The 24,970-nt window shown below is 40.3% G+C and overlaps 1 protein-coding gene across 1 annotated transcript in view; it reads right to left on the bottom strand.

The window, feature by feature from the left end:
• map3k5 (mitogen-activated protein kinase kinase kinase 5) overlaps positions 1–24,970 on the bottom strand; it is a 105,197-nt gene that overhangs the window by 10,147 nt on the left and 70,080 nt on the right. The window contains exons 13-22 of the mRNA XM_050059079.1: positions 24,155–24,250; positions 20,586–20,667; positions 18,581–18,714; positions 14,471–14,598; positions 13,765–13,901; positions 10,704–10,809; positions 6,761–6,918; positions 3,508–3,685; positions 2,059–2,076; positions 1,309–1,486 (exon numbers count right to left, since the gene is read on the bottom strand). Of these exons, the coding sequence (XP_049915036.1) occupies positions 1,309–1,486; positions 2,059–2,076; positions 3,508–3,685; positions 6,761–6,918; positions 10,704–10,809; positions 13,765–13,901; positions 14,471–14,598; positions 18,581–18,714; positions 20,586–20,667; positions 24,155–24,250 (1,215 nt within the window). The remainder of the gene's footprint in view (positions 1–1,308; positions 1,487–2,058; positions 2,077–3,507; positions 3,686–6,760; positions 6,919–10,703; positions 10,810–13,764; positions 13,902–14,470; positions 14,599–18,580; positions 18,715–20,585; positions 20,668–24,154; positions 24,251–24,970) is intronic.

Below are 24,970 nucleotides of genomic sequence, written 5' to 3'. Positions count from 1 at the left end.
GGGTAGTTTCTGTTGTCATTATTATTTAAAAAGAGTAAACACAGTTGTTTGATAATAAATGGCTTCACCCAACCACTAACCATGAGTGAAAGAAAAGTTTTTGTGTTATCATTCATATTCTCTGAAAAATAGCAAAGAAATCATAAATTCTGCCAGGGTATGTAAACTTATGAGCACAACTGTATATATATGTATATATGTATACATGGCTACAGTCTGTGTCTGTGTCTAACACACAGCCACCTCTCCATTAAACCATGTGAAGAAAGTTATGATTTTATATTGTTATTTAGAACTTATTTCTCGATAGTTTTTTTTTGTCTTTTTTCAGTGTTCTCTGTTTTTGTCCATTTTTATCATGTTTTGTTTTTGTTCCACTGCTGAACCAACCAATGGTTCTTTCAGGACAAATTAAGTGATTGATTTGTTTAAATTTGCTTATAATATTTAAAATTTTACTATGATTATCTTCCTCTTCTTTGATATAAGTCATCACGGTTCATCCAGCAGGTCGTTCAATCCCTAGCTCCTCCAATGTTTAGGTACATTAGAAATTGCTTTGTTTTAAGGGGTCGCAAGCTAAAAAGATCGGGAACCCCTGATATACGCCACCGTGGGGCACTAAAACAGTGTGTGCATTAGAATCAGTTCGGCTACTTACTTCTCATTATTCATTTACATTTACTACATTGCTGTTTACACTTACTTGATTCTTTTGCAAATACTGTTACACAAATTTATATTACTTTATTTTAAATTTTATTTACATTTTTATTTGATTTAAAAGGAGCTGTATGTGACATTGACAGGATATCTATGATTCAGAGTCTAATTCAGGTTGTTAGCACATGATTCTCAACATGGAGCTAAGGGGGCTAATTCTATAAACAGTGCTAACAGTGTTAGCAACAGTGCTGACAGAGCTGACAGAATAAATCTGAGGGGAAACCAGAGGGTGGGCGCTTTCTTTTTGATAATGCCATCCTGATATCAGGGACTCACATTCACTAATGTGCATGTGCATGTTCTGAATGTCGCATAAAGACCCTTTAACTTGCACTATTTTCCTTTATAATACATATTTAGTGAGCATCAATGCTTCTGTGATTGTTGTGCATGTTTATAAAGAAATTAAAACTTGAATCAAAGGGCTTCATATAGACAGTCAGCTTTGGTATTTATCAGTGCTACAATCATCTAACGTTATGTCAGTCTAAGGTGATGCAAATTGACCAGCAATTACTAACAAAAGACCACCGTGACCCCTTTTAGTCTGACAAGAAGATGTCTTAACCCCACTCATCTTACCTGAGGAAGAGGGACCTGGGCCCCTTGACATCCTTCTCACTATAGCACTTCACGCTAGGCTTGAAGATGAAGGGGTTGGTGTTGAGGTCGTTGTCAGGGGAGACGGAGCCGTACTCACTGCTGCTGCTGGTGTCCTCCACCACCACGGGCACCGGCAGGGAGATACTGCGGAGGTACTCTGTAGGACACGACAAACATAAGAAACCTTAAAGGTGCCTGTTGCTTCACTTAGACACTAATTATCTGATGTTTTTCGCACAGCACAGACAGAGACTGTTTTCTGTGCCAACCAGGAAGTAGGAGCTTTTCTTCCATAACAAAGAGAGCTAAAGCTGTCAAGAGGGGGAAATTAGTGAAAGTGCTGATGGCAAATTGGCTTCCTTGTCAGAACAGACAAGGAAAGAAAAATCAGATAATACTGTCCCATCATGTTGAGGGGGAAGAGCTCTATCTGATGCATCTGGCAGCAAATTGCAGCCATTGTGTATAAATAATGAAACAGGGCTTATAAAGACATTCAAGCATTTGGAAAGAAGTCATGTTGTGCAATGTCTATTTTGAGTTCTTGGAAAGGGCAGAGTCGTGCCAGGCAGGTAGCCACTGGCAGAAAAAAAAAAGAAACTGTAGCTTGGATACTCTTCAGCAAAGCAGGCAGATGTGCCACAGAACTGACATCCGGGTCATAAAGTAGTCCCTCTAGTGGTAAATATGTCTGAGAGAAAACAAAGTACAGAGGGCAAAGTAACTCACCAGACCCTGGTGACAGAGCTGTGGAGGAAAAAAATAAAATATGTGTCAGCAGTTAACCGAGAACAAAACATTTCCATGTAATACTGGCAGAATAACATTTCTAAGTATAAAGGGAGCACAGGCTATTAATCTTTCTTTTTAATCTTTTGTACTGGTGCCAGGGCACATGATAGCATCTCCGCAGCGAGATGGAAACCAAACAAGTACTGAGACTAAACTGAAACCCAGACAATGAAGTTTAAGGGTGTGTTTCAGGCTGAATGATGAACACCTGTTTATTCTATAATGAGCAGGTATAGCAAGTGGGACTTATCCAATGACACCTAAAGCTCGGGTAGGCAGTTTAATTTTGGCTTCACTGGGCAAAATCCCGCAGTAACCTTTGAGCACATTGTAATTTAAATGGACTGAGAAAAACTAGACTTCTGCATGCTGTGTTTTCAGGCTGTAGAAAAATCTAGCCTATGATCAGAGATTGTGGCCAATCACAGGTCATTTCACAGAGATTTTTGGCTGCTCTACAAATGCAGATGCACGTGCACGTCCCTTCAGTGAAAGCCTGATTCAGTGGTGGAGAATCCTGCACAGAAAGATAATATTCCAGCATTGGCAGCAACTGTCTACACTGCAAAACAACCCCCCAAAAAGAAGGACGGACTTATCAAAAGGAGAGTCTGACAATAAGTAAAATAAAGCACTTGCTCATATCTGTGTTTCAGTGATGGACAGAAAATGTTGCTAAAAGTTTAGCCTACTGTTAACTGGAGCTAAAAGGTCACAACTGCAGCTTTAAGTTCATGTTTATGTAGCTAACGTTAGCAAGAGCCTTGAATCACAGTATGTCCTCTGCCTCACTCCCTGCCGCTACAAAATGCATCGCCAGGATTAGAGCGGGCAGCAGCTCTGGAGAGGGACCAACATGGCTGCAGCAATCAGAATCAAGCAAGCGCAAACCAAAGCATTGGGGGACCAGATCAGCAAACTTTATGCTGCTGTTACACAGGTTAGACTCGGCGCTGCTGCTGGCCACTAGCTTGCTGTGAGACCTGATTCTGGGGGGTTTGTGGTGGCCGATAAAGTCGCTGACCGAGGGTCCATCTCCCAAGCTGCTGCCTGCTCTTGAATGACAACCAGCAGAAACTCTAGGAAGTCACTGCTCCCTGCCAAGATATAGTCGAGCACACCCCAAGAAAAACCCCAAGCTGTTGTTTCTAAAGTTTAATAAATGTCAAACTATTTGTTTAACTTCCTTCTTTCCTGATCTTTATATTTGGTTTGTTTAGCTATTTCTTCGACTGATACTGAGTTTATTTTATTTTTTAAAATTTTTATCACCTTGTGTTGAAACCTAGCCATAACATTATGGACGTGAATGGATATCCAATGTCGAAAAAAACATCAACAAGGCGTCCTCAGCTGCTTACCTGACCTAAACTGAACTGAACTCACCTGTGAAGCTGCTCTTGCTCTTCTTCTTGCGGCTGGTGACTGTGAGGAACTCGTCCGTGAGCAGGTCAAGGGCAGTAGCACGGCGGTCTGGGTCGGGCTCAAAACAACGCAGGATGAAGGCTTTAGCCTCCAGCGACATGGACTCTGGGATCTCTGGGTGGATCTTAAACATGCCCACCTGCAAGCAAAGGACACACATTCAGTTCAGACTGTTATAAAGACGTTTAAAAGAACAGAAAAAGCTGCACAGCTCTTTGAGTTGACCTGCTCTTAAGATAAACTATTTGATTTGAGGAGACAACCTAAGTGTAAAGTGAGTGTTTACCCAGTGAACTATGAGACTGTGCTTGAGGGCAATAATGCTCAAAGTTCAAGCGCAAGACTCTCATGACAATAAGAATGCTAGAAATTCCTGTAGTTGCTGTTGAGGAATGTTGACTTCAGATTAACAGGGAGATGCCCCTCCCTCGAGACATTCCACAAGGATGAGTGAAGAGTATACAAGGACTGCTGAACTATTTGGGAAAACTCTGCCCAGCATGCACAGCACAGACACAAAGATCCTCAATGACGTGATTGTACTTGCAGTTGCGAGTAAATGTGAGGAGATCCCAGTCTCTGCTTTCATGTTTTGTTTACTAGAAGGTGTATTCAGCAGCACAGTGACATACACCTCCTTGTTTGAATTCACAGCCCATTAATGAAATTACATCTTATGGAAAATTCCGTGATTCACAACTTTGACAGGAGCGCTGTAATGTTTTCCAGACAACCTTTAAACATCTTTACTGTCTTTAATGGGCTGCACATGGCTAAAAACAATATTTCATTAGTGTGGGGTGTTTTACATTTCCATCCAAAGCAAATACACAGTGAACTGAGTGCGTAAAAGATCTCAAACAAAGACATGTGCACACAGAAACTGGAAAAAAAAAACAAAGCATGAGGGAGTCTGTGATGGTTCCTCTCAATGAGCTGCACACGTTTGTTTGTCTTCAAACAAATGTTCATGCGTAGACAATATTTGGAGTTTCTACTGAGCTTGATCACGTTACAGCACGCAGGTGGCAACACAATGCAGGTGCATAACGGCTGATTCACTGGTTTTGTTTCCATAAAAAGGAGAACTGATACGTGCAGACACCAGCCTCGCTGATTACTCCATTAGATGGTGTCTTTCTACTGAATTCAGCTGAGGAAAAGTTACTTTTTTTAAAGGCATACAGTGAGCATTAGGTAATAAATGAACAAAACACAGTGGATTTTAAAGGTCCAGGCTGGTTGAAGAGGACTTGCACAACACACCTCACCTGCCAGTAGTTTGCATACACAGAAGGTTTCCATAGTTTCAGTGTGTCAGATACTGTTGGTTTGAGGGTACAGCAACAAAAACAGATACTTAAAACATATTGCAGTAGTGTTGGTATAGGTCATGCGTTAATGAAGATGGCGTAGTTTCTTATGTTGTGTTTACTTGTGCAAGCTTGAACGCTAGAATATTTTGTGTTGACTCGCTTCATACACACTAATAACTCGCATGAAATCACTGAATTGATGAATGAACTCCTGCCAGTATGTCCTTGGTGTCATACGTCCCCGGAAGATTTCAATGCTGATTGGCTATCGTGCCGCCACTCAGTCGCTGAAGTTCAGATTTTTCAACCCACATGTAAAAGCGTATGGCGTGAAATCGTGCTTTTGCATATTTCATGTCATTCACCCAGCGGGAAGTCGCGTCTAATTGCGTCACATGTAATTCACTTGCGCAAAACTGTTTAATTCAAGTCTGGTGTGAACACAACATGAAGGTAGTGTTTTTTGTTAACAGGTAACATCTTTTCTTAAAGAAGTATTTCAACCCTGGGAAGAGGATCTCCCCAAAATTCGCTGATGAAGACTGTGAGATGCAGTTTCATGCTCCGGCTAAAACAAGTAAGTGGACATTGAATTAGGATTAATTTAAAAAATAAATAAATAAACCAAAACCAAAAACAAGAACAAAACCATGAACAAAAACACAACATTTCAACATTTCAACATTAGCTGCTACTAGATGGTAATGTGGTCGGATAGCATCGCCATATGGGGTGTAGAAAGAAAGAAGAAGAAACTCATTGAATCGTTCGGAAATTAAAACAAAAAAGAAGAAGTGGAATAATTATTTTCATAAAACTAGTTAGAAAAAAATATTTGAAGTTTCAATATACAATACCTACAAAATATTACCCATTCCACCATCAATTTTCCTAAAACAGAGTGACTTTAACAGTGCTTGAAATGAAATAAAATCAAAATGATAAATAATAGATTTGAAAAGATTTTCTTGAATGACTTCATAATTTTTTAGATGGGTACATATCATTGATGCATAGGGTTTTGCATATTATTCATATATTAGTTTTGGCCTTGAGAATTGAATTGAATTGAATTGAATTGAATTGAATTGAATTGAATTCAATTTCATTTAATATAATATAATTTAATTTAATTTATATAGATATCACAGTAGCATTAGAACTGTGCATTTATTTACAAGAACCAGATGGGCTGTGTTTAGTGTTTGTAGCAAAATGTTCATTTGCAACACCTGTCCACGGGAGGTTTTTAAAAAGTTAAAGTAGTAAAAAGCAAATACAACAATGCAAATCCATCCACACAAAATACAACATAAAGGCATATCTACTGTTGTATTAAGCGTAGGAACAATGTTTTCTCTTTTAGCCGTTATTTTTACCTCTATTAAAACTATTACAGTTGTGTTGCATTTTAGACGGTTCCATCATTTTGTTCCTCTGTGAGAAAAGACTGATCGTCCAAATGAGGTTTTGACTAATGCAACGTGTCAGTTGCCTTTTGTTAAGGCCCATGTGTTGACTCTACCGACCACGACAGCCTTGACTGCTGCATGTCTGACAGTCAAAGACTGGAACAAATGCACAAATCAGTGAGAACAACAGGAAGCTGGTGGTAAACTCTCAGCCAGTGCATTAGCATACACTTTAAAAGCTTGAAACATACATGAGATGCTTTCTAAAATATCACGTTTATCAGGGGAGCAATAACCAGCTCTCTGCCATAGAGCAGAACCACATCCTGAGTCAGAGCTGCAGCTGTTCATTGGCTCTGCTAACCAACACTATAAAAGATGTCACTGCAGAAACAGATGTTCACCTGCTTTCTTCAAGCCGTTTTGCTTAAATTAAACACATTCCCCAACGGGATGATGGGATTTGTTCCTGCTGGTGTCTCTCACCTTGAACATGGCAGCCTGCGGCTCTCCCAGTTCATAGAAAGGTGGTTTCCCAGTTGCCATCTCGATGATGGTGCAGCCCAGGGACCAGATGTCCGCTGGCTTGCCGTATCCTCTAGGACCCTTGTCTATGATTTCAGGAGCCATGTACTGTAGCGTACCTGGACAAACAAAGACAGATATTTAGATGTTAGTATTACTTTTCAGTAACAGTGTTATATATGCTTAGCAGTGTTTCAGTGTCAGAGCATGAGTTGCTAGAATTACTTAAATTTGAATCTGGATGTGTTGGTTCATTCAGATCTCTCTTGCTTAAAGGAATAGTTCAACATTTTGGGAAATACACCTATCTGCTACTTGCTGAGGCTCTGGCTCTGTGACCGACAACTTCCTGGAGTCTCTACTGGTTCCCTGGCAACAGCTCAAGGCCAAGAAATAGTCAAGATCATAACCCTCTCTAAAACAATGAATTTTTGATTTTTTTCTTTAGTCTTTGTATGGATAAAAAAAGCTTTACAAGTGTTGGTGGGTGGAATTTGTTACCTTTGGACTCAGTGAGGCTTGTGGTTTGCGGTCTCTCCAAGCTAAGCTACAGTAATAGCCTCCCAGCTCCAGCTTGATATTAGACAGACAGAGATGAGAGTGGTATCGATCTTCTCATCTAATTCTTGGCAAGAAAGCAAATAAGCTTATTTCCTTTGAGACTGCAATCAGCCAGATTAGCTGATTCCCCTGTTTCCAGTCTTTATGCTACAATAAGCCAACTGGCTGCAGCTTTGTACTGAGCAGACAGATGTACAAGAATAAAGTGAATTAAGCCTCTTTCACACACAGCTCCTGGTAACCTACTGAAATATGATCTTTGAGGCACTGCTTGTGATTGTCACTGTTCACACATGCACTTCTTGGCACCTTTTCACACGAGTAATGGTGATGCTGGAATAGATGGAGCAAGTGTCCAGCAGATGGCGGCAACACCTACGGATGCTAACCACCTTAAAACTCGATAGAAGAAGAGGACGATGGTGCAAGGCCGCATGCACGATTACGTGGCAGAAGACGCTTCATATTATTTTTAGGAGCATGACAGGCCAGGAGCTGATTTGGTCTGGTGCTAATGTTCTTGTAAGTGATCAAATCACCCGCCAAAGCACTGGTTTAAATGCTAAACTGGAAATAATCGCAGATTGAAATGGGTCATCAGCTGAGCTTTGTGATTGGTCAGCTCGCTTTATGTGACAGCATCATCTGTCAGACAGATGTAACTCTTGAGGCTTTTGTCCGTGCAATGCTATTGTTTCCAGTCACACCACAGCCATACCGCGATTTCCCTGATATGCTACTTGGTCTTGAGGTGGGAAATTAGCAGTAGCTATATTGATCCCAGCTCACTTTCACACATGACCCCATGCAGGAAATATTCCTGAACATTGCAAGGATAGACTGCATATGTGAAAAGGACTTAGGGCCAGTCCCAATACCCCTCCTTAGCCCTACCCCTACATTTGCACATTCCCGTGAGGGGTAGTGGTGTCCCAATTCCTTTTTGCGTGTAGGGGTAGGGGGCATAACGAGGGGTAGTGGGTATGAAACTAGCCCTTCGGAGCGAGGGATTTCAGATGCTGACTTGCCAGCGAGGGGTAGACGTCGCCATGGCTACCACCGAGCAAGAGACGGGGAAAAAAGTTCATACATAGCTAATGTTACCGTCCTCAGGTTGCTTGTTAGCTAGCTAGCTAGCTCGCACTATCTGCCGTCTGTCAACTGTTCTGCAAAATTGTCAGATTTTTCACATTACGATAACACGCCAGCTAGTATAACTATGCTGCCTCATAATGTTAGTTGGTTAGCTAGCTAGCAGAAGTCCCCTGTCATCTGTCGTTCATCAAACGAAGCATGATGAATGCGGCAAACGCGATCTGTAGGATGAATGAGACTCCATTGTATATGCCGGTTGGAAATGTAGATGGCTCACAGCTTCTTGTTTAAAATAGTTACGTATGCGTGAACGCAACTGACACAGTGACATAGTGAGTGGTGTCCCAATTCCTAGGGAAAGATTTCTACCCCTACCCCTCGTTGCTTCATTTTGAGGGCCAAGGGGTAGTGGGCAAGTGCTAGGGGTAGGACCAAGGGCTAAGGGGTAGTGGACAAGGGGGGGTATTGGGATTGGGCCTTAGTGTGGCCTCCCAAAATGATAAACTACTGCCATAAAGCTACAGTTGGTAACTTTTATGACCATAACTTTGTTTTATATTTACTGAAACTGTGACTATATGCTGAAAGAAGTACATGAGACAGATAAACTGTGAAATAAATCACATGCCTCCTCTTCCTACTGCCTTTGAAATCTACCACTGCACACTGAAAACATTTGAGCCAATCATGTCAATCGCTTTTCCCTTTTCTGGCCTCAAATGTCTTCAGAAACATAATTTAGTGTACTGTTTAGCTGTTAGATGAGAAAGTTAGTCCTGCCACCATGTTGGATACAGTTGACCTAAGCAGCAAGCACCACCCACCACCCAAGCCAACATTCTCATTTTACAGCTAAACAATACACTAAAATATGTTTCTGAAACATCTGAGACGACAAATATGCGATCAGTAACAGAGTCTTGATTCATACTTGATCAGCTCTGCCTAGTTCGACAGTTTGACCACAGTTTGACATGATTGCCAGCTGCGTAAGAGACTCCTCGGCTCTGACTGGTTGTTTTCATTCAAGTGTGGTAAGGCCATTATACAGTTAGCAATACGAGGAGGCAGAGGAATATGATTTTTTTCTCTTACAGATCATCGGTCTGATGTACTACCAACTTTTTTGTCATTAAAGTTATCAACTACACCTTTAAAGATTGTGTTTAAGTCATGATTTGTCATTATTCTAATAATTTATATGATGTCTGTTGAGCAACTAACTGAGTAACAGACCTGATAAATAAGTAAATGAATAAATAAAAAAGTAAATGATTGACTGTGACTCTATCAGCAGTGTGCAGGAAAGGAAAACTCTACCTAATCTTAATCACATCCAGTCTACAAGTGTAAATAGCAAAGGCAAAAGTGTGTCAAACTCTCTGCTCCAGGCATTTAACAGCTCCACGTATTAAACTGTGGTTAAAATAAGCACTGCAGATGACTGGTCAGGAAAATGTGTAGAATACATCTTCAAGGCCACAAAGTTTTCAGTCAGGAAAGTGGTAAAAGGGAAAGCAGCATATGAAAGAAACTGATGTCAATGCCCAAAATAGCTTGCATTAAGTCTAATTATAAGTTCCCTCTGTCCCGAGGTGATGACACAATTCTTGCAAATGACCAATCAGGTTACACAAGCTGTAAACAGGGCTTATGGCCTTGTACAAGCAACAGCAAAGAGCCTCTCTGTGTCGTCAATTAACCACAGTCCGGAGTTACATTTTCAGCTCCCCATTCAAAGGACTCTTTTGTTCTAATAATAGCCTGTTGGGCGGTGTTTGCTGCTCTTAGAGGCTCGTGTACTGAGCTAAAAACAGGCAGGGACACATTTATAGCAGGCGTGGGCTATAAAAAGGAGTAGCCCAGTTTCCTGAAAGCTCCACCATTCAGGGTAAGTCCCTGTCTGTTCCAATCAGCTGCCAGATGCTAATCCAAGAGGTCAAACTGAGCTGCAATTGGCCGCCGTGGTGCCGACATCACGCAGGCACAAACCTGCCAAATCTGACCGCAGACACATGCCAAAGTCAATAACAACAGTCAGGTATTCTTGCCTGGATCACTGCCTTGAAAGACATGTACTATCTGTATGGGGTTACCTCACTGCTCAGCTTTAATTATGACCACCATAAGCAAAGTTTTGTCGCTTATTTTTTCATGAAAGGGATTTTTCAGGACATCACAAGCTTTTTTTGAGGGTTTGTGTGAACAGGAAGCAATTAAACCTGTCAGTCAGTGAGTCAGAGCGTACCTGTGAAAGTCTCAGTGCAGGGGTTGATCCCAGCCAACCTCTTAGACGTGCCGAAATCTGATATTTTCAGGACACCGCTGTAGGTGTTGATGAGAACGTTATCACCCTGCAGATTGAAAAAAGAAAAACATCGATGAGAACACATACACCAATTCTCCTGGCTGAAATTCCATTACGGTGCTGAGATAATGTGCTTGAGAGTGACAAACAGCAGGTTACAACATGCTGCATCTGAGGAGGAGGGCGACATCCCAAGCAAAACAAGGTGATTAGCGTTTACCGGCCGCTAATGGTGCTTATATGACCGTGTTGTTGAATCGGGGGAACGCATGGGGAAGAGGCTGCCGGCCTTAATGACTGTCTGTGATGGGAGTGTTATCAGTGTTGGTTTGTCATAGCTGAGACAAACAGGGAGGGGGTTCTACATGAGAAAAGGGAAGTTGGGATTACTGTTGTAGCTGAAGAGCTGTAACGAAAATGAAGCTGGAATGAGTTCACAGCAAATCAAATTTACTTTCAGAGTCATGGGAACAAGTTCTCAGAGTACAAACAGTGAAGGATTCAACTCAAATTTGCTTGCTTTATATCATGTGTCTGTCTGTGTGTGTAGTTTTGTTTTTATTATTATTTTGCTATCTCTGTATTTTCTTATAATTAGTGTATTCCTCTGTACATGTTTCCTGTTTCTGTGCATGTTTTGAAACTGAGCAGACAGAGTTCAGTTGTAATGAAACTTGATAAAAATAAACTTTTTTTGCCTCACAAACCTGTAATATGTCTTTGTATTGGTGCAGTATGTTCACTTGTTGTTTTCTTTCCCATGCTGTTTTTGCAGTGCACTTGCCAGATATCACCTTCCAATCGTAAGTGTGGCTAATGGCCAGAAATATCATCTTTCACCCTGGATTTCCTGTTGTCAGAGTTTAGGTCTTTGCAGGTGGTGTACTATTTTTTCCCTGTCTGTTCAGCTACTGTAGCCTTCACTGTTCATGCTAACTACCTGGGTTTTCTATCTATTACAGCAAAATGTCAAATTTATTATCTCCTGTGGAGCAGAGGATTCTTCCTAAAAAAATGACTTACCCGACCGAAAGTAGCCGTGGCGCTCAGTGAAAATATTTTACGGCAATCAGTGCTAGTTCAGGGTGTCAGACAGTTAAATTGGATGCTTTGTAAAACCCGTTCCAGACACCTTTTAACCAAATTTAGGACATATTTTTGGACAAATCATGTTTTACTTATGTAAGCATCAAAGTTAAGCACTGCAGGCATGTAGTATATATGTGGTCTCGTGCAGAGGAAAGTGTTCTGTAGAAATATGGTTATTAGAGTGAGTTAAGTCAATCTACATTTTGCTAACAGGTTAAGTGCAAGTATGAAGTCAAGTAACAGTAATCGAGCATAGCGTTAGTTCAGGCACAATGTCAAGCTCAGCTCATATCCCAGTTCCATCAGCTGATCTCAAGCAGCCCAGTCAACTGATGAAGAAGCTGATAGATCACATGATTTCTTTCTATGCAACCAATTGCCGAATCTCATTCAGGGTGCCCTATTTAAACTGCTCTGGCCTGCCTACTGATGCTGCTTCCTCTGCAAGCCGCTTTAGAACCCACCTCCACCCCAGCTCCTCCTTTTCATGCTGTGTCTGACTTATCAATGTCATTTCTGTTTGTCATTGATGCTGCTCAGTTCTGTTCCCGAGGGGTCTTTACTGCTGCTCTCCCTGCCTTAGGCTTTACATGTAGGCACATGGAAGGGCAGAGAGGTGTGCTCTCTCTTTACATGTAGGCACATGGAAGGGCAGAGAGGTGTGCTCTCTCTGCCTCAGGCTTTCCTTGTTTGCATGTGGAAGAGGCTTTCTGCATAAGCCCTAGGAAAGGCAGAGGGGCCCCAGAACAGAGCCATACTGCCAAATATAATACTGCAAATGGAAATAAAAGCCATACTGCCAAATATAATACTGCAAATGGAAATAAAGTTTTCTTTGACTAACGTGTTCCTGACAGTATTATAGTTTTTTTTTTTTTTAAAGATTGGTAACATTATAAATGTGGACTTTTTCATACAAGGCTTCACTCATTTTCACAAAAAGAAATTAAAACTGGATACATGAAATTAGATTAAAAGTTTGTAGTAGTTAAGACCTCACAAATTCAGATTTAAGACAATTGAATGACCTTTAAGGCCTTTTTGTTGTAACATTGAATTTAGGACATTTTAAGACTTTTTTTTCAGTATCCTTATAGCATTTAAACAAATAACAATAACTTCTAATATGGCTTAAACTAGGGCTGTCAAAGTTACGCTTTAATAACGACTCAAATTCATTTTAACGCCACTAATTACGTGCGATTAACACACAATCCTTCTGTAAATATGACCCTCGGCCCACCCTGTAGTTTGGGAAATCAGGAAGCGATGCAGCAGTAACGTTATGGATGGCAAGCAGACACAAACCTCTGTGAGCAGAAATTGATAAAGGTGTTTTATGAATGGCAAGTTCACCCTCAAAGCCCTGCCAGATGGTTATTTACAGTTACTGTTAATGTGAATTGAGTTACCAGCGGAATACGTTGAATGTTTAGATAATCTTTACAAGTGTAAAGTTGGACACTACATTGTGTTAGTATTACTAAGTAATGTTACACTCAGGTCAATATGTCCATCTGTTGTTGGTTGTTAGGCTTGAGTTTGCCATGGTATGCTTTCAGCCAATTTTTTGAGCTTGCAGTGCCTTTGAGGTTGTTCTGGAGAATATTCTGGACCGTATTCGTCATAGTGTTGGATTGTTGCAATTATAATAAACATATGTTTGCATAAAGCAAGCATATTTGTCCACTCCCATGTTGGTAAGAATTTTTAAAACTTGAAAAATATCCCTTTGATCCCTATCCGATTAATCGTGAATAAATATTTTAATCAACTGACAGCCCTAGCTTAAACACAATAACTTTGTCTGAATTCTCTGAATGACACCTCTCTGGTAATTAGCCCGCAAGAAGCCAATGATGCCACACAAAAGACAGAAATGTAAACTGTATTGTAACTTGTGTTTGGTCACCTTGATGTCTCTGTGTGCTATCTGGTTGTCGTGCAGGTATTTGAGTCCCTCCAGGATCTGCCGCGTGTAGAAGCCGATGGTGGGCTCATTGTTTTTCAGAGGGCCCCACTTGGACCTCAGCAGTGCAGACAAACTTCCTGAAAGCCACGGAACAAAGTACAACAGCGATCAGTACGGCACAGTTCAAATAAAGCTGCAAATTCAGATATTCAGACTGTCTTTTGATACTTCTGATAAATCATATGCAAACTCCATTTTCTGTGCATTTATTTCAGAAACAGTTTTAATGATGAGGTGCACATAAACAAATACATCTTTTGGATTAAAAAGTGGATCACATTTCATCAGATGTTTGATGTAACGTTTTGGTTTCTGCTTGGCCTTTTTGGAACTGTAAAATCTATTCAAAGGCAGTTTAATTCAGTGCAAATGTGTTCATTTTGGTGAAATATGTCTTCAGTTAAGGATTGAGACTGAAGGAAAAACACATAAAGATAAGCAAAAACAGCCACTTGAAGAATTCCTGTAAGCTGACACAGACTCTTGAGACGTGGAACATGCTGCCTAGTGAGCATCTTGCATTTAAATTTTGAGCTCTCAGTAATTTTCTCTGCCATTTATTTCAGGTTATGTGTATCTCATGCTTTAATATATTCCAACTTTCATTTCCTCTTTGTGAGAGCATAATAGAAACAGCGGGTCTCACCTCCGGGCACCTGCTCCATGAAAATCTTTATGAAACCATTCTCGCTGATGGAGCCCAGGTACTGGACGATGTTCTTGTGCTTTAAGTGCTTGTGAAGAGCGATCTCCTCGTGCAGCGGTTGAGAGTACCTGTGTTAAAAAAACACTATGTTACAGTACTGTAGGTAGATGTGGTTGGATAAGCACTGGATATCGTGCTGATGCAGCACTAAAGAACATTAAATACTGAAGGACTTATTGAACACAACAGACAGTATTCCCTCTTTTTCTCTAAAGATACAGATTTTGAAGCTCTTTATCTCCCCTGTTGTGGGATTTTGAAGGTTTGCTGTTGGGTGAGTTAAAATGATTCATTTGTTGAAGATCAAAGGTCAAAATTTTAGTTAAAGATGTATAGAAAAAATCTATAATTGCAGATATCCTGATTCAACAACTGTACTATCCTGCTGCACAATAGTGTAATTACTGTGTGTCTTTATACCGCCAAAAATAACACCCAGAAAGTACTGAAACTAGAAATTACATGACTTCACCAACATAACAAAAAACTGCACAACTATTATAACAAAGCTAAAATTAAGCATTCATTTAAAATGGCTAAAATGACCAACCCCAAAGAAAATTGAATTAAAACAACAATAACAAAAATTCCACAACAGGCTATTAACAATTAACAATGAGGTGGGTAACAATCCATTTATCTAGGTCGATATATCAATTCAATGATCAATGATCCAATATCATCGATACAAAGCGAAAACATCGACACATATTATTATCTTTAAAACACGGCTTTATTTTGAAAAGCCAACGGCACGTCTGGGTCACCGTTTCTGTCTGAACACCTCCTTCCTAAACATGTTAACAATGCTAAAAGCCGAGCGACAGTGAGACAACGGCAAGCAGCCAAGGAAAAGACAATGAGGATATTTACTGACACTGATATTTACTCATATTAACCGCAGGTCCCTGAAATAAATCAAATCAAAATCGTATCATGGCAGCCTTTGTGATATCAGCAAGTATCATACTATTGTCCAAAAAACTGATATATCGTGATGAAATTTGTGATTTGTGCCACTACTAACAACTACTTTCATCATCGATTAATTGCCGGATTATTTTCACGATTCAATGTTTAGTCATTTGGTTTTTAAAACATCAGCAAATGGCTAAAAATGCCCATCACTAGCTCCCAGAGCTCATGGTGACCTCAGTTCAATGTCATAGTAGGTTAGAAAACAAGAAAATATTTATCTAGGAGGCAGAACCAGTGATTTTTCTGTTATTGTTGCTCATAAAAATGATGAAAAATTGTTGCTGGTTAATTTTGCTGTTGATCAACTTATTTTTTTCAGCACTGACCTAGATGAAAAATAAATACATAAGCTACATGAAAATGGTTAACTACACAAAGAAGATCCTCCTTCTCTGAGTGATTGGAAAGACATTGTTGAGGACATATATGACATGGAAAGACTCACTCATTTACTGAGACTCCAAAAATCAGAATTCACAGAAAAATGGACCAAATGGACTGACTATAAAGCCCACCAAAGAGACACCGCTGAAAACGTGTTTCAGGTGACCACTAGGATGAGTACTGTAATGCCCTGTGTATGTATATGTAATGTATCTCAGTGACACGCCAGTTCTGTTCTGTTTTTGTGTGTTTGTTCTGTGATAACAAATTGCAAAAAAGCAATAAAAATTAAGCAAAAAAACAAACAAAAGATAAACTGTATTAACTTGATAATAAATGGATTTATAGTCTGAGTTCTTCACTAGAGAAAGAAGCCTCACAAACATGTCAACGTCTCTGTGACGTGAAAGCAAACACGATCAATATAACTGACATGCCAACAGCCAAAAGAATAAACCAGCAACAACAAAAACAGCAAGGCTGTATCTGGATATCTGACCAGAACAAAAGGTATCTCTGTACACTGGAAACATGCCTACCAGCAACTTCACATTCAGCTCTCCGCATGAATCACACCCTCACTCTCCTTCTCTCTCTCTCTCTCCTTCTCTGCCTGTCTTGAGATTTCAATCCACCTCTGAATTATTTACCCAAATCCTCCACATTCTTTGCAGCCGAGCGGCCTGCTGACTCGCTGACGTGATTAGCGGAACAAAGTGTGTGCAGTGGAATCATCTAGTCTGCGAGAGAGTCTTGCAATGCGAGATGGGTAGGTAAAGAAGTATGAGTAGACAGGCGTTTTAAGCAGAGACAGTGGTGGGAATTCGAGGCGGAGGGTGGGAGTTCGCCTTCACAGCTCTCCTCTAACCAGTCACTCAAGTGGATACCAGAACACTGAAATCCAGAAACCGCCGGGGACACTGCTGATCTGCGCCTCACGCTCTCAGTCAGAGAAAAGCAGCACTTTTCTATAATGATGCTCGGCAGCAGAGCTGAACAAGAGGAGGCGTTAACAGCTCAGACACCTGTTTACATTCAGGCTGTAATTTAATATGCAGGATAATAAATACAAGATTTGCTAGTGTTATCTGAGGGTGGCACCAAATCAGAAGAGTTTAACCTCTTGTGAATATGAATTTCATGACAAATTGCCAATTAGAGTTTTGATTATCTTGTTTGCAAATATGGCATTTAGGTCTGATGTTGGCACTATGGCAAAGGTCACCAAGAATATATAAATTCATCCTCTGGGGACCACGAATATAGTAGCACTATGGAAGAATGTTTGTATAAGGGCTGCCCCCTAATAGTCGACCAGAAAGGTCATTAGTGGGCAAGATTTCATTGTTTGTAGTCACTTATAGTCAGGTTAATTTCCAGGGCTGGTACCTGCGGTTATTCCACAGGCTAGTAAATAACATGTCGGGCAGGAAATCCAAAGTGTGGGATCATTTTGAGAAGGTGAAGGACGAACCCAAGGTGATATGTAAACTCATCTTCATTGGTCGACTACAAACATGACGTATCATCTGAAACATGGAAGTAGCTACATGCCCATTAGCCACTTAGCACAATCATTACTGCTTTGCCGACAGCGTCATTAACAGGCGGCTCGCTCAGTGTGTGACGTGCACTTGTAGATAAAATATAGGTCTATATTAATGAAGGTTCATTAGTACGGTTTTGTATTTCTCTGTAATGTAGCACAATGTTAACAATGTTACTCATACTATTTTTTCTCACACCTTGGGCGACTCGTTGACCAATGGCCCTAAATGACGACTATTGGTCTACTAGGGAGATTTTTAGTCAGGGGAAGCCCTAGTTTGTATGAGCAGTTTGTCATGTGCATGCACTTAAGCAGATGAGTGACTGAGCAAATATTCTTGCCGCCAGTTTCAAAGTAGCCCTGTGTTGAGACTGCAAATGTCACATCAACAATGGCTCACAAGACAACACACGCAACTGTCTGTACCAGCTCTGTCTTGTCTACGAATTTCTAAGTGTCACGCAGTAATGGAGCGTTCAAGCGTTCTGTGTAGTGTGCAGTAGTAACAGTAAATATACAATATAGCTTAGTTTGCCTGTTATTAAACAGCTCCTCAACAGCCAAGACGTACCAGTGTCTTGCTTCCCAGCTGCTGGGCTGAAGTAAACAGAGAGTGGGATTACAAACTGGGGCAGAGTATATTCTGTCTAGAGACAACACTGCTCTGCTTAGGTTGCAAAAAGTAGATAAATATATTTATTCAGTGCCTTTGTGTTGGGCATCAATGTTGTTGATGTATGTGCTGTAGAAAAAGAAATAGACTTGAAGCATAAATTAATGCTTTAGGTGATGTTTACCCCTGAGAAGCACAGCTGAGACGTGAGCCTGCTGAGAGCTGCTGCACAGATTAAAATGAGAGTCCTCTGGGGACCATGAATATCCATATCCTCCTTGTAATGAACAGCTTAGTAACAGACAGACTGGCAGCTAGCCAGGCACAAGATATGACATGCTTGAGCCTTACATCACATGCCTATACATTCTGAACATGAAAGCAATTACAGTATGTTGCTGGAATTTCACACAGTCCTACAAAAATGCGTCTTCTGCAGTCATAACAGTGTGAAACCTTTAAAGTGACAAATAAAAGAGAACATGGCGGCTTCTCCCCCTGAGAAATGTCAGGGTCAGATTCTCACCTGCTGTCTCGCTCTGGTATTTCTTTGATGGCCAGTCGGACCTGGTTGCTGAGGTCTCGGCCCGCGTACACCACTCCGAATGTGCCTTTTCCCAGAACCACCCTCTCGCCGTGCTCATCGTACTCGTAGTCGTACTGCGGAGACAAACACCAAACTGTTTTTGAGTCATCTGAGCTGCTGCATTTCTGTTGAAAAAACTACTACTTTTAAAATCCCGAACACAACGAAGAACCAGGAGACAAAATCCAAATTGTTTCCTTTTTAATCCTTTCAAAATATCTCAAAAATAAAATAATTAAATTGAAAATAATCTAAAAAATACTGGGAGTGATTTGATATATTACAACACCTGTCTGTGGTGTTACTGTATATACCAGAAATCCAGTTTCATGCAATTCCTCACCATAATAGTTACGTGTACAAACAAAAAAGCATGGCATGGTTATTTATTTGTTTGTTTACACCCTAAAATCTGTTATTAAATAATCTTCAACCTGAAAATCCCTACATTGTAAACCTATTTCCTTTGTGTACTTGTACATTCCTCGCCAGATTATTGTTCTCTCCTTACAGAATCCACTTACACTTACACTTGTGCTCCTGTGTTTTTAAGTTGGATTAATCCAAAAAACAACGTGTTATTTTTTATCCAAAAACACTTATCTGATTACGGATTTGTTCATTCTCTTTAACAAATGGTCTTTTCTTTGCGATCAGATTACTTTAAACCTGTTACGCACTCGTTCTGAATCTTGTGATTAACAGGAAACGAGCCAAGGTCTTGGTTTTAGGACAGACTGTGTTATATAGGGAAGCTTGAGGCTGGAGACAAACTGAAAGCGAATTTTGGCTGAGGATGCTCCTGTTGCATCACGCACACAGACATAAAACCAGCGTGAGAGAAACCTGTTTGACATTTGATCTGTGCCACACTGCTGACTCAAAAAAGGGTGCGGCAGCGTTTTTGGGGTAATTAGCTTTTCTTTTCCCGAGGCTCAGCTGGGAAGACAGGTGAATGCAGCAGCAGCAGGTGTCAGCTCTGTACTGTCAGAGCATACAAAGCACACAGGCAAAATCCAGGCCTTATCCCAGCAGGTTACTGCTCACGCTCTCTGCGTTTGCAGCTGCAATCCACTTATTATAATGCAAATCGTGATGAACTGAATTGGAAAAACTACATGGAAGTTCATACACGCTTCCAACTGAATTATTTGGAAGACATGATGAATTGATTACTTATTTAATTGCAATAGAAAAGTCTGCATTTCTTTGTCTTCTGATGGGAGAATGAAAAATCGACACTATGCTGGCATTATAAAGGAACCTGCCTGAAGCTAATTAACCGTTGAAAGATGGTTTTGTGGTCACTGACTTTTTTTCCTGTCGGTAATTCAATCCTTTTCACAGAAACACCACAATCACATCGTATTTCCTGTGACATTTAAAAAGCAGGCAAAGTGCACCCCAGATATACAACAGGATGTAACAAAACGATGTATGAAAACAAGCGGGTAAAACACTTCTCGGCACCCGTGCATCAAAAAAGAGTTGCATTACTGTAGACTGAGGAGATGGTATGTATTTTTGTTGATCCTGTGCTCTAAGAAAATTTGGTTGACTCCTGATTCCTGTATGTAAAGGGATTCTGATACTAGATTTGCATGACGTTTTACCGCCTCCTAATGAAAGGCTTTATAGAGTTCAACGTAAGGGCATAAAAGTAATAGAACTGTGAGCCAAAATGGTCGCTGTTGTTGAGAAATGAAGCTGGCTCTGGAGCAGGTGAACCAGGAACTGAACAATGGGAGGGAATTTCTGATTCACTTTAAAGCCATAAAAAAGGCACTTAAACATTTAAATATAACCAAAGTTTATAATGCTAAAAAACTATCCAAGCTACTTTTTATGGATACTTTGGATTTTACACCAAATAAATAAATTGGTAATAAACAAAACTAAACAAAAACTATCTGAGCCATTATGGGCGAGTCTTCAGTCCTCTCACCTCTAAGGCGTCGGTGTCGCAATCTCCCTCCTCTGGACCTTTCCAGGACTCCTCTGCTATGCTGTTGACCAGATCGCAGAATCTGCCAAAAGAAAAGCTCGGTCAGTCAAAAATACAGATCAAACACAACACAGAAATACACTTCCAGACTTAGATTTGAGGGAGATGAAGGCAACATGTCCCCCTATTTAGAACATGTGCATTTGCCCCCGCCCCCTAAATAAAACATAATCTAAGACACTTGCATCCTAAATTGATGCAGAAACTGCACATATCGGTGCATAAAAATGATCACCAGAACGGAGGAAATAAAGTGTATGGTGCTCAATTTTCTTTTGACAAAGACCTGCACTTTATATGAGTCCCCCCCAATACTGAATACACTGGAGCCTAAAGTGGTGTTGTGGAAAGAAGTAATTAAGCAGAGACTTTTCAAATTATTCGGGAGTTAAGCTGCATTATGACAATACAGTATCATTTACAAGGATTGCATAACTTGAGCAGGTTGCTGCTTATTAATTAATTTTGTACAAATGGAAATTAATGGCTGCCTGGCACAGTCGGAAAAATAGATTAAAAAAAATGGTAAAAGAAAAAAACTTTTTTTTTTAATTTTAATTTTTTTTCTAACCTTAACCCTCTTTTAAAAGGTGATGTATTAATAAAGTTTATTGCACTATTACTATGTCATTAATGCACCTGTTCGCAGAGCCCTTACAACCAGGGTTATTATAGTTTTTTATTTTTTTTAGTTTTTGTTTTCAGTTCAGTTTAGTGACAAAGACTAAAACTACAGACATTTCCTGTATATGTTCATTTTATTTTAGTAACTTTATTTTGTAAGTAAACAACATATTTTCAACTAGTTTTTGTTGCAAGCATTTCTTAATCTGCCCTTTTTTGTGAAAGAGAAATATGCTAAAAACAGGAAGATATTCACACTCCTATTGGAAGCGATATATGACCCAGTTTAATGCACAGAATTCGCACATGCTGTTTGAGCTCTATTAAGTACATATTGTGATTAAGGCAGTGTTTACTGTAGCTGGTGGTCTCATCCAGAAGGGGTTACATTATGTTTACATGCACACCTCCCACACAGATAGATATATTTAATGACCTCTGCCACTCTCACTGCACACAAGCTGTGAATTAGCACATTGCCTCATCATGCTGTCACACACGGCTGGCCTGGTGTTCTGTGGTACACGTGTGCTTGTACATGCCCTCATGCAACCCGTGCACATGCACAAACCAAATCAGTCGGAGTCTCCTTCTCTTAATACCACCTATTTATTCCCTCCACCTTCTCACCGCTCCCTTCGCACTGTCACTACTTTCTCTCTGTACTAAAGGAGAGCAGCATCATAACAACAGCAGGCATGACTCACTGGCTCTCACACTCCACATAATGGCACTGAAAGTGCTCGGGAGCCTCTGATGTGAGAGTCACAAGTCTGAACACGCAGTGCTTCACCGAGCAGCTAGCGAGGAACTCGATGGTGTCAAAATAAGACAAGGTGTGCTCGTGGCCACGGAGAGGTGCAAAACTTCCCACCTGAGTTCAGAGCTGACATGAGTGCCTTAACTACTATGGAGATGGGTACGAGTGGAGACGAGATGAACTCACTGCAGAGAGTCTGTGAGACTTTGTCATCTTTGTAGACTGAATGTAAATCTTTATGATCAAAAATACATCAGATATACCAGATGTTGGTTCAATGACGGCTGAGTGTTAAGGAATAAAACTGTTTCTTGTGAGTAATAGTGGCTGTTAGAGTTGGGGATTGGATCCCTGTTGCTCCTCTCTACATTAAGGTGTTCTTGAACAATACACTGAACTCCAAATTTCCACCAATGTGTGTGTATGTGTGTGAACTTTACTTGTTAGATCCGAATTAAGCTTATTTAATTAGAGCAATGTCAACATACTTTTTGAATGCTGAGCACTTGGATATTGACACATCTGAATCAGTGAACCCTGAAAAATGTATAGCCTGAAAATGGATCACATAAATTCAAACTAAAATATTTGAGTGCTGTAATTTCAGTGGTATTTAAATACCAACATGAAGAATTCAGTGATTCATTTGCTTGTAAGATTCAAACCCTGAAGGCCTTTAAAGCCTCTGCCAAATGAAAGTAATCAAATGCACTACAATATCAGTACCACTTTTTAATAAGGCACTCTTTATACAGGGTTCAAAAAATGTACCTTCAGCTCTTACCATGTAATTTTGTCCTTAAATCACCCCCTAATTACCTTAAAAGCTGGAAAATCATTTTATTTTTTTCCACACTGATAGTGTTATATATACAGTTTTCTTTATCAAATTGCTCAAACTCTCCACTAGTATTTATGGTAAGGTTCTGTGGGTTTAAACAATTAACCAGCATGAGCTGATAGTGACAGACCCTCCAATAGGTGGAACATAAGGGCCATGACACGCCAAGTGTATGGTCGGCTGTCGGTCAATGTCAGGCCGTCAATGAGTGCCTGTGGCCCTAATTTTTGCATCGTCATCCCTTGTGATCTGTTTTTCAGCTGATTCAGCATGTTGAATCTGCATCGGAGCTTGTTGTTGAATGAAATCACTCCGATTGGCAGTTGAGTTCAGTGCACGAGAGGAGAAACGGAGGTGAGAAAAGCAAACAAACCACTAAAGTCAAGGGGGCACGAGATCAGAACAAATTTGTTAGCGTCTTGAATCCATCCTGTCGGTCTTCAAGTTTCCCTTTTTGAACGACGACTACAGACTACCGCCGTCTGCTGGCATGGAGAGTTATCTACTCTCACGCAGGCGGAGAACGTACATGCTGATGGGCTGTTGGCTGTCGTCTTTGCGGTGTGTTCAAGTGCAACCTTTTGCCCTAGACACAGTCGACATTAGACGATGCAACAGTCAGCCTTCATCACAGCTAGTTCTTTAATGTTGGCTTGGTGTGTTTGAGCCTTAAGAGGTTAATCATTAACTAATCTTTTTTAGCTCAGTTATTACTTCTATTTGGTAATAATGCAGTTATAACTGTTGTAAAGTAATTAATAAATACTTAATAATTTGCTGACAAATGTATAATTATTTTCCCCAACCTGGCAACCAAAAAGCTGTTCTTATAAATGACTTATAACCGATTTATGCAGCTTAACCATCAATAAAGCTATCAGTTAAAACACTTAATAAGGACATCAACTACCAGAGAGTGGTACAGTAAAATATGACTTGCATGTCAGCATTTTAATTGTGATAATGTTAGCTGCTAGCATGGCTGTAGACTCTTAGTTTTGATTCATTTGTCCATTAACAAAACCACAAAGGACCTCGTGTGAACATTTAAACCCCTCTTTTTAGATTTAGTTAATAAATGGGGGACAGCTGTGTTCTGATTTTAAGCCAGTTTTCAATTATTGGCTCATAAAACCCAATAATGTAAATTTAAAACTAACAGAAAAAGATCACTGAATATTTCTTATCACATTATATATACACAATCAATAGTCTGCTTATTGTCTGAAACAACCTTTAAGAGCTTAATGATGTCAAACCAACACAGAGAGAGCGAGAACAGACCTTTTACAGTGCATCTCTGTGCAGAAGTAGATCTGGAAGTCCTCTGCATTGTGCAGCACGTACAGGAAGGCACTGCGCTCGTCAAACTTGGAGATGCTGAGGAGAAACAGTTCAGTTAGTGAGAGAGCAGATCTCACTTACAGAATGAAAGAGGCCTTTGATTGGACTTATGACATCAACCATTAAATGTCTGGTATTAAATAAAAGAGTGTTTGTCAGTGAGTGTGGTGAGCCACTCCATCAAAATATAAGCCCTAGAAGATGTGACAAATTACAGGACGTAGTAACAATAAATCTTACCACGTCCTACTTAAAGTGAGTAAATATGCAGTATCATGACAGTTTGTTTCTACACAAATGAAATGTGGACCAAACACCAAAGTTGTTTTGCAAATTGTCAAATTAAATGATGCTAAATTTCTTCACAAAAGACAAATTCAACAACTGAATGGAAAGTTTTATCCGCCAAGACGAGCACTTGTCCAATTCTGAGCCGCTGTGCCAAGGCCAGAGCTGCCGAGCCAGACAACGGAGGGACTGTATGTGTGTGGTCGTATTGTTGCTCGCAGAACTGCTATTGTGTCCTGCTGACTGTCTGCAGGCTGAGTGGGCACAGAGAATGAGTTGTTCCCTAGCAACATGCGAGCACAGCCCCTCCGCTGATCTGACACTGAATTCCTTTGAGGACCACGGAGAAGGAGACGCAGAGAGAGAGACATCATGAAAACTGTCCATGGTAGACTGTCTGTGGTATTAATGGAATACTCTGGCACAGTTTGGAGCTGAGAGAGGTGAAGTGATAGTCACGTATCAAAT

The sequence above is a fragment of the Epinephelus moara genome, chromosome 12, assembly GCF_006386435.1.
Source record: "Epinephelus moara isolate mb chromosome 12, YSFRI_EMoa_1.0, whole genome shotgun sequence".
Taxonomy (NCBI): Eukaryota; Metazoa; Chordata; class Actinopteri; order Perciformes; family Serranidae; genus Epinephelus; species Epinephelus moara.
Note: the sequence above shows the minus strand (reverse complement) of the source record. Positions and strands in the feature narration are given on the sequence as shown.